General features: G+C 38.9%; 1 protein-coding gene across 1 annotated transcript; it reads right to left on the bottom strand.

The window, feature by feature from the left end:
- Positions 1-4,097: 4,097 nt before the first annotated feature.
- Positions 4,098-9,870, bottom strand: LOC140075484 (helix-loop-helix protein 13-like). The gene is made up of 2 exons (XM_072121501.1): positions 8,388-9,870; positions 4,098-6,006 (listed from the first exon to the last, which is right to left on the bottom strand). Exons 1-2 carry the CDS (start codon positions 8,887-8,889, stop codon positions 5,969-5,971), a joined length of 540 nt encoding a protein of 179 aa, XP_071977602.1. The 5' UTR covers positions 8,890-9,870; the 3' UTR covers positions 4,098-5,968.
- Between the last annotated feature and the right edge of the window lie 1,135 nt (positions 9,871-11,005).

Here is an 11,005-nt window from a genome sequence, read left to right as displayed (position 1 = left end):
CACATAGGACTACACAATGAATTTGACACTTAGGAAATCGTGTGGTGTTTTCTACACTCAGCCCTTTAGTGGGTTCAGTAATGGGTAAAGGACCTTGCATGACATAACCCTGGTCACATGACGTCAAGTGCTACATGGGGACGAGCCACTGGACTCGTCTAAGCAGGACGTCCCCTTCGACACACTGATGGACCTGGCTGATATTGCAGCAATATTTCTATTCTTTGCCCCCTAAAAAACAGAGATGTATAAACTGTGTCTTTTTCAGGCATATATACATACACGGTGGCCTTTTCAAATAACAAAATCACTTGCCTCTCCTGACAGCTTCCTATCCCTCCTGCTGCTGCCGCCGTCTGAATTCTGTTAACTTATACAGTGTGAGGATATCATTACACTGCCGGGTCACGGGGAGGCCTGTCTAGCCCCCTTATTATCAATGGTATCTGTGTCTCAGGGTGCAGTCACACGTTGCAGTTAAAACTGCATTGCAATTAGTTTTGAGGTGGTTTTAGGTGCAGTTCTGTCAATTTCCCAGGTGAAAGACATGAACTGAACGGGTGAATGTGATTTTGAAGGAGAAACCTGCCCCTCAAATGTCATTCACCTGTTGATTTGATGTCTTTTACTTGTTAAAATAAGTAATACCACCTAAAACTATCCCAAAACTAATTGTGATGCAGTTTTAACTGCAACGTGTGACCGCACCCTGAAGGACGCAGGTGCTATTGATTCTTGTGCAATTTAGAACCGGTAAAGGATGCTACACCTGCTACACATTACCAGAGCCCCCAGCAGTTAAACATCCCGCCTGGTGGTAGAAAAGGCCCTGCCATTAACCAGTTACTTACCCATGGTATGTTTGCTGCATACACATTGCTTCTTTGCAGTTGAGCAGCTGCTGTGCAGGGAGCTTCATTGATGAGATGACACAAGCCAACAGTGTGTGGGTGGGAGGGGGAGCCGAGCAGGAACAACAAGTGGACAGACTTGACACTCAGGTAAGTGGCAACCCATGCCATCCAATCTGATTTATTTCACACTGCCACCCTGTAGCCCTAGGCTCAACTTGCCTCAACGTTGATGTAGCACTGCTGCTCATATCTCCTACTTACACAACCCTCAACCCAAACGTGGCGTTTTGAACCCGTTTTTGAGCCGTTTTTAAAGGGAACCTGTCACCAGGAGACCAATTTTTAGCACTCCCTCAGTCCCCACAGAGCATAGTACATACACTGCCAAAGTGTTTTTGTATTAAAAAAAAATAGGTTTTACAGAAACAAAGATATGTTATACTGTACCTTTCATTAGCATCTGCTGTGTGACTAGGCAGTTGCCTTTTGGGAGGATCTGGAAAGGAGCAGTTTCCCCCCCACCCTTGGGAAACATGTGACCTTTTCAAATATATGAATAATTCCCCACACTCGGGATTGGCTGTAGAGGAGCAGGGGGTGTCGCTAAGCCCAGTGATGGGTGTTTTCATATATTTGAAAAGGTCACATGGAGTAGGCAACTGCCTAGTCACACAGCAGATGCTAATGAAAGGTACAATATAACATAACTTTTTTTCTGTAAAACCAATTTTTAATACAAAAACACTTTGGCAGTGTATGTACTGTGCTCTGTGGGTACTGGGGGAATGCTAAAAATGGGTCTCCTAGTGACAGGTTTCCTTTAAGCAGTTTGTTAAAAAACGCATCCGTTTTTGACCCGTTTTAATTAAGATAATTTGTAAATCCGATCAAAAATGGATGCGTTTTTCAAAAACATGTTCAACTATTAGTGTCCAGTGGAAATAGAAGCCAAAAGGGGAAACAATTGCATGGACTATTTATTAGGATGACTGAGAAATTCTCTGATTTATGTTTACATGATAAAATCCTGTCCCATTGGCCTCTACTGCATCTACTGCAGTGATTTTTTTTTTTTTTTTTTTTCTTTTTTTTACAAAAACATCCTGCTGCTTAGGGATTTGCACAGAAAATTAAACGCGGTGGGTATCATATGTAATCTTTACTATAGTCTTAATCCTTTAATGTGCTTATTACTTCTAAAACCTACAATTTATATTACATATATGCTATGAGATTTTGCAAACAATATATCAAATGTGTACATATAGAGACGTCTAGGAAAATAAAAATTACCTGACATCCCGGTTAGAAGGGATTAAATCTATATGCCTTACAGAACACGTACTTTCTATATAAATATGTATTTCTGAAGATTGTAATATTGACAATGTCTGCAGAACGGAGATCCGGTAAATGTTTTGTATTCAAATAGAATTTGTACCTTATGTAAAAAAAAAAAATAAAAATTCATTTAAACAAAAAAAAAAAAAAACTACCTGACATGCATTGGAATATCTAATGACTCAATTAGGTTGGGATCACAACATATTTTTAATATAGGTCGGGCGCGTACCCATTGACACCTACTGGCAGATGGAGGCAAGAAAGGTCATCCAGCACTGTGTTAAGTTTCCAAATTTTATTCTTCAGATATTATAATTCATTCTTATACAAATAAGCGCATAATAGAGGGAAGCGTTGTCATTCTTGATTTGATACATTCTAGATCCGTCACTCGATTACAACACCTTTTTCCTTGCCATTGCTAGATTATATGTATTACATCTATTTGACCCACACGTAAAAAAAAATTAAAAAAAAGCCTTTTTAATCTAACAAGTTGTTATTATGGACTTTTCCTCTATTCTACATGCTAGGTGATAGTATAGTCCCCCTCTTTTCTATAGTAGACATTTGCGCATACTATTTTGTGGGAGCTTCTTCACATGTATATAACATGAGGAGTTTTGTTTCTTGGATCACTTACTTGGTTTCCTTTAAGGTCGGCCATTATTCTATCTTGTGCAGTCTCCCTCCCAGATACGTTGAGGGTTTTGTCCGTAAATTGAGAACTTTGGTCTTCTTATGAGCACATGACGTGTGTGTGTGGGGGGGGTTCCTGCTTACCTATCTGGTTCGTCATTCTATGTTGTACAGTCTCCCCTTAGGTTCTCTGGGGCTGTGGTCTACTTTGGTTTTCACCTTATTGGTGTATTGAGGATTGTGGGAGTGGCCTTATCAGTAAAAGTGTGTCCCAAAATGTCTAGTTTGAGGGGGAGGGGGGGTTGGCGTGGGTTCATGTATGGGTACTTGCTGTGATTGGTGTTTTTCGGCTGTGGTAGTGGCCTGGTTTCTATTGGAGCTTACAAGTGTATTTTTTCTCTGTGGTCATAGTTCTCAACTGTATATTATATTTTATATAGTATATATGTACCAAAACCAAAAAAGAGAGAGCATGCATAAATGACCAATACTAGATAAATAAATCTTTATTTGTTATTGATATTCAAATCAATTAAAAAGTGCAACCCCGTGCACATGAAAAGAAGTCCCCCCTTCCAAAATAATTGTGTGTGTATATAATGTATATATAATATATGTATCTGTGTGTGTGTGTATATATATAATATATATATATATATATATATATATATATATATATATATATATATGTATGTATATACAGGCGGTCCCCTACTTAAGAACACTCGACTTACATACGACCCCTTGTTACAAACGGACCACTGGATATTGGTAATTTATTGTACTTTAGTCTTAGGCTACAATGATCAGCTGTAACAGTTATCACAGGCGTCTGTAATGAAGCTTTAGTGTTAATATTCATTCTTATGACATCCCAACATTTTTAAAATCCAATTATCACAGACACCAAAAAAGTTCTGGCTGGGGTTACAATGATAAAATATACAGTTCCAACTTACATACAAATTCAACTTAAGAACAAACCTACAGACCCTATCTTGTATGTAACCCAGGGACTGCCTGTATTTATGTGTGTGTATGTATGTATGTATATGTGTATATGTATGTATGTATATGTGTATATGTATGTATGTATGTATGTGTATATATATATATATATATATATATATATATATATATATATATATATATATGTAAACATTTTGTTTAAGTGTAAGGTTATGCCACAAACAATATAATAGAGTAACCCGCAATAAATGGCATATGTGCAGCACATCTATACATCAGCAGCATAAAATCACCAATGCTGCATGCTAAGCAAAAGGGTTTTTAATATCAATAACAAAGATTTATTTTACAATATTGATCGTTTATGCATCCTTTCTTTTTCTTTTTTTTTTTTTTGGTTTTATTTCTTGATTTTCAGGATTACATGTACTCAAACTTTTATATGTCTTTCTAAAGTTTTAGTATACATGTACCCTTACTGAAATTATCCTACATTCTAGAGTGTATATACTAATTATATATAAATATATACACATATATGTATTTACATATTACATCATTACAATAATAACATCAATACAACAATATGTTCTATATATATGTTTTTTAATTATATGTTTAAATGGTAAGGACGTGCATTTTCTGATGGTGTGAATGAGGGTTTAAGCCTATGGGTCAGGCATGTGAGTGTTGATACCCGAAATGACCTTTGATGATAACAAACACGTATTCATCACATAATTGGAAACGTCCAGGTCATCGGCCACGTATGATTTCACTATTGGTTCTTCACATGTATATAATGTTGGTTTGTGCTTTAGGCTAAGAGCCATGTAAGGGCTCAAAATGCAGCCGCTATAATGCACTTATTTGTATGAAAATTAATTTTAATATCTGAAGAATAAAGTTTGGAAACTTTTAGCAACGCTCCGCCTCTCCAGAAGGCAGAGGGTGGTCATACGTTTGTATGAAATATGCCTCAGTCTTATTATTTGTCTTATTCACTACAGTCTTAAAAATTAACGGTTGTTTCAGATGATATTTGATATTTTGGGGAGGGGGAAGTTGTGAACATTTGTCTAATAAACTTCATTAACAAATTCTCCTTAGTTTGTAAAGGAGCAGGCTGTAAAGTGTCACCGTTGGTTCCTATGTTACTTCTATGTTGCTAGGGCAAATCTGTGTGTAGAATTGAAGACATATCTCTCTCTTCTCTCCTGTTTTCTACACAGCTGTGAGTGTTAACCCTTTCTGCTCTCTCCCTGGCTGCAGTATGCTTTGAGCATAATATTCAAACATCCATCTGAAAGTGAAGGGGTTAATCGTCACGGTCAGAGCTGTTTAACCAATCACAGGAAGACTAGATGTGAGCTCATGCAGCCTCCATAGACACACACTGTACAGGCCAGAATACGTATCTTTATGGCAGGGAGGAGCTTGATATTTTTAATAAAACAACATTTGTTAATAAAGTGTATTAGAAAAATGTTCACTACATCCTCCCACACACGATATAGAAAATTATTTCAAATGACTGTTTCGCTTTCATTCTCAATCATCTCCTTCATTACCACCAGTAGAAATGAAGTAACAATCATAGGATCGTTCCCATTTTAATAAAGTAGTGAGAATCCACGGCACACACTTGTATACTAGCCATTGGGATTTATTTCTATAGATAGGAATCAAAGTTGCTTTAAATTGTATTGATCTTTTTAGTGGTTTATATTCCATTTTTGATCAAATATCTCTAAGCCACATGAATACCCTGTCTCTGGATCTACCAGCTTGTGCTCAACATACAAGATATGGATCTAAACACGTTACTTAGAAAACAAATATAAGCACATTTGTACCTACTTTATAAAGCAAGTAATGGTCATCCTCGAAATCATCTTAAATCATCAAAAATCCAACTTTGACTTCAGAGCAAAACACGATCATCAACTATCCACTTGAAGTACGTGATCCCTTTAATGTCAAGTGTCTCCTAACACTCGTAGAACAGATCTGTGTAAACTGAATAAATTACTAATTGTTCCTATGGAGCATTCCCATGATGTGCCGTGTGATAGTGAAGTACTTCATTCTCATAGTCCCTGGGAATGGCAAGTACTATAAATCCCAGGCCTGTCCACGGTGAGAACTCTGCACCTGCAGCTTCAGTCCCATTTAATCCAGGAAAGACGAGCCGTGAGATCTGAAACAAGGAATCAACAGCGTGAGACGAAAAAATTCTACAACCAAAAGCTGGAAATTTACCAACATTCAGCTCTTCTAAATAAATAAAGACTCTACTGCAAAGAAAGTCCTGAAAATTGTAGTTTCATTTGTTCTTTTGATAGACTTAGAATATTTCAATGCAAACAGTAGACCAAATAAGAGTCCTCACTATGCGAGACAATGTGGGAGTATCGACCAGTATATAAAGTATAACAGAAATTACAACAATGCAACAAAGAATCAGAGGTCATCGTTGTTATGGTACAAACCCTACAATTTACTAATATAAAGTGAGAGGAGCAATAAGAAGTAATCCATGAGTTTTACCAGTGATTGCTTTGGTGTGTACCATGATATTTTATAAGTATACTTACTACTTTCATAGTAATTCATAAGATCCTTCAGAATATTTTAAAGCAGAACTAAACTCTAAATTTAGAGCTGTACAGAACTTGCATAAAGCATCAGCTCTTGGCTTTATTGTTTAGCAGTTTTTCTCTCTGTAGCCTCTTGGTAACATCTGTAATTTGCAGCTTTTCCTGAGCAGGTAAGTGGAGACTTAGTTGCTGTTACTCTTTTCCAACTTGAACCTAACACTCCTCTCCCCATAGAGCTGCAATGTAATCTGAGCTTCTGTCCATCTTGCTAAAATAAATGGAACTCGGCAGAGATCTCTGAGTAAAACTTTGTCAGGAAGAGAAGGAGAACAAGAGAAGCCAAGTAAGTGGAAAAAGAAGCATGTTCCTCTGAATAGACCTTAAAAAATTACAAGGTCTCTAAAATAAAATTGTGGCCACATCATGGAAATCTACCATCAAAATGAAGCATGATAAACCAGGGACACTTGGTCCAGGCACCTATGGGGTAATCTTCTTATATTTGTTACCCATGGCCTTCTAAAATCAACTTTAAAAATTATTCTATAATGTGGACCTACCCAGCGGTGAGGGGGTTCCGGGAACATGCTTGCTGTTGATAGACCCGGAGATGTATCAGTACTGCATACCAGGCCTTTGTGGTTGAAATTTTATACTGTGCTAGGAAGACGGTGGCTAGGTTCTGGATGTCGGCATAAAAAGAGAGGAAGCACAACGCTATATGGGACAGCTGGCTTAAGTTGACATTTACTACTGTCTCTTTGCTTCCTACCTAATTGTATTCCCTGGGAGTGTTGCCATCACTGGTGTGGACAACCCCAGGGGTGTAGGCATGGCGCATTCGCGTTACTTGGTGTCTAGTGAGTGGGAGGGGAGAGGTGCTCCTGCACAGTGTAACAGCCTGTGCAGCTAAGGCACGTAGGGGCTCTGATAACACACCCGTAGCCTTCCAAGTTTCATCCATGCTTTATTCTGATGGTAGATTTTTTTGAAATCCAACTCCAACATCTAAGCTGGTTCTGGGTGTTTCATCTGGATGGTGAACGAATGGGTATACTATACTTCCTGAATTATATTTCTTATACATTTGCTTTGTTTATGTTCTGTTACTGCATTTGTCTGAATAAGGATGTCCTGTCCTGGCATTCTAGAATTTCAATAGCCGAAATCATGGTGGGTGCCCACATACTGATTTGCAGTGGGAATGTGAAGAACCATAGCAGAAAACTATCTGTAAGCCTCACAGCAAAAATGTGATAAAACCAATATGAATGTGGCCTTAGAAGTTACCTGAAGGGAATATGTCTCTAACTTTTACATGTCTAATCCAGCCCCTCAGGCAGGGTATGAAATGCCATTTTTAGGATTCCCTCTTTTATGTGAAATATAAACCATTTATATATTAAAATTGCTTCCGAGGTCATGTGCTGAAAAGGGTCATGTTTTGCCTAAGATGAATCACTGTTTGAGGATTGAGCAGGGAGCTTTACTTCAAACAACCAATCTTGGGCTCTATAGTAGCTAGAGACATGGATGTATAGATGAGAATCTCATTTTACAAACTTCCTATTCATCCGGAGATACTGGCAGTTGAAGACATAGTTGTAGATGCAAACTGCAGATGAAGATCCAATTCCTGACTATTTCTTTAACTGCTTATTTGTCCCGATTTATAGCACACAGAACCACAAGTTCTCACCTTTACAATGACACCATTGTTCTCGTTTCTGAAGTGATGCTCCCCTCTCAGCGTGGTTAATATCATGCAAAAGGGGACTTTTCCAGTCCACCTGCATATGAGTTTGCAGACAATTTTTTGTGAACAGGCGCCTTTGAACATAGAAGAGGGAATGCTAGAAGGGCTATTTCATACTCTTCCTGAGGGTCCTGGTAGTTTAGTGGGACTTGTGACGGAGTCCCTTTAAAATCTCAAAGCGTAATAAGAATTTCATACGTTTCACAATGAAGCGGTTTAACTTACCACTCGTGTTCCAGATCATGCTGTTAGATCCCTGAGATCCATTTCTGACAAATTCATCAACATAGGACTTGGGGTCGATCCCTGAGGCCAATATGTCACTTAATAAGGCAATGTAGGCAATAGCCAGTCTTAATGTATCAATCTTTGATAGACGTTTCTCATAAGGAAAAGTTGGCACCTTACCACGCAACTCTTCAAAAGCCGAATTAATACTTAGCATTCTTCTCCTTTCTCTGATGTTTGCTGCGTGTCTGTGCACCTTCACTGTAGGGTCCAGGAAGCTTTGTTCTTCACAGGACCCCCTCCTTTCAGCTCCGGCATTGAGCGTAGTGACCTGAAAGTCGGATGTCAACTGGGGGATGGAAAGCCATGAAGATAAATTCTCGTCAGGGATCTCGAAATCCATGTTACAGTCGTCCATTTCTAAGGGGTAACTACTGCTCAGCTGACTCCACAACTGTTCTTCACTTGACGATTCTTGGTACCACCCAAACTCTTCCATTGTATCTGGTGTGATGTGTTCACAAGCAGGATACAAAACTGAATGGAGAAGACCAGTCTGGGAGAATCTCCTAGCAGTAGCCTTTAAATAATCCTCGGCCACTCACCGACACTTAATGTCATTGTTGATCTTCCTAAACTAATTAGAAGACGAAACTTCTTTTCAGGGCCTGTCAATGAAACTCATTGCTTCTCTATAGACTTTCTCTTTGAAAGCAATGATTGGGGTGTTTAAGATACGGGTAAGAGATAACATGAAGAGGGTCTGGGATACGCAGAAGGGGCTTGTCAAGAACATATGAGCCTCTTATGTCTCCCAGTAATTGGGATCACAACCTCCACACATGGGAATTGTCCTGAGTTTTGCAAACAACTTCACTTGTGTTAACTTGAAGTAAAAATCGTATGGAGCGCAGCGAGAATGTCACTTCATGGTGTCACATGTGCAGGAGGTGTCATGCACAAAACATGAAGAGATCAAAGAGCGAAAAAAAAAAAAAAGCACCTAGGGCTATGGTAAAAAAAAGTGGATTTATGTAACTTCTATTAGCAGGTGTAGGACAATAAGACTGGGGTATACATACAGTGTCTCCAGTAGTAGCATCATATTGAGTTACATTTTACAGGTCCTGCATGTTTTTATGAAAAAAAAAAAACCAATACTGAAACGTTAGGAAGTCTATATTTAGGCTTTAAACTACCGTATGTATGGATATTCTGTAGCTGCACTATAAGCCCTGGGGTACAGCAGGCTTCAACTACACCTTTGGATAAAATTTGGCTAAAATTGTCTGCTCTTAAAACAGAAGTAATTTATTCAGTCCTTTGACAAGACCATTTCCCTTAAACTTGTTCAGTAGAGAGAGAATGTAATGGTAGCTGTCATATATCCACATTATAGTCTAGTTACCGGCATGAGCCTCCTGATGTCAGGAGCAGCTGATGAGATGCCAACCGCAGCAGGGGCAGCTGTCACAGACGGCTGTGTCACTAATATCACTTAGCCATCTCTTGGGCATTGTGCCAATGTGAAAGTAAAGCACTGAACAAATCGAAAGATGAGAAAAAACAGCCAGGGTGGAAGATGGTTTTCTATGCCGGTTGTAACCTAGAAATATTAATGTCTTCCTAGGAAAGTGTTCCCTAAGGCATACGTCTGGTGCGCTGGAGAGGTGAGCGCTATTCACCCCTCCCCTCTCCATAGAAGGGGCCAAAGATAGAGCATGCTCTATCTTCTTTGTGGCCACAGTACTCGTTGTGCTCACTGTACCCAGCCCGGGTGCCATAGATGCCTATGGTGGACGTACATCCAGCTGCAAATTTGCTGGCGGATATACGGCCCTCATACATTTGTGTGAATGCACCCTTCTAAACATATTAATGACCACTGATAAAAACAAGAAAGTTTTGAGGGACCAAGTTTGTCTTGCTATAAAATGCCTTACTGTGCTACATACATTGGGAGAGATTTATCATAAGTCTCTTGGACCAGAACATTTCTAGTTGCCCATGGCAACCAATCAGAGCTCAGCTTTAATTTTCCTACAGCTGTTTATAAAATTCAAGCTGAGCTCTGGTTTCCATGGGCAACAAGACCAGTTGTACCTCAGAAACTTAGTGATAAATCTCCCCCATTGGGTTAATCTTTAGTTCCAACTCTTCTGTTACTTCAGAGGTTACACCAACAATTGGAGAGAGGAATATCTGGACCTCACATAGACACGTTATACATTGATCTATGCTGCTGGCCATGTTGTGCAGCTCCGATTAGCGTAGGGGCCCACTACAATGCTTTCGCAATTTGATCAAAATGTAACAAAGAACAAAACTTTGTTTTGTTAAAGGGGTTTGCACAAGAAAAAAGTTCTCAGATTTTAATCCCCTAAGTGATGTTTACACAAGATCATTTCTAATGATTTTCATGTTCTGTCCATACAATAATGTAGCCTAGAAGCCATAGATCATTGTGTGATGTGTGGATGTGCAGTCCAGATCTTCTTCTTCAAATGTTGGTTACTTCCCTTTTTAGTGCCACAATTTTAGCCATTTTTAACAAAAGATTTTACAACATTTTACTCTTAAAGGGGTTATCCGGGTGTAAAAATTTACTTGGGGCC

This window comes from Engystomops pustulosus, chromosome 8 (assembly GCF_040894005.1).
Source record: "Engystomops pustulosus chromosome 8, aEngPut4.maternal, whole genome shotgun sequence".
Taxonomy (NCBI): Eukaryota; Metazoa; Chordata; class Amphibia; order Anura; family Leptodactylidae; genus Engystomops; species Engystomops pustulosus.
This window is presented reverse-complemented; position numbering and strand designations above follow the sequence as displayed.

Excerpts from the sequence above, each read along its gene's own strand:
- LOC140075484 (XM_072121501.1), bottom strand. The coding sequence starts at position 8,889 with ATGGAAGAGTTTGGGTGGTACCAAGAATCGTCAAGTGAAGAACAGTTG. Across the intron at positions 6,007-8,387 it reads CATGATCTGGAACACGAGTG|ATCTCACGGCTCGTCTTTCC; the intron begins GTAAGTTAAACC and ends TCCTTGTTTCAG.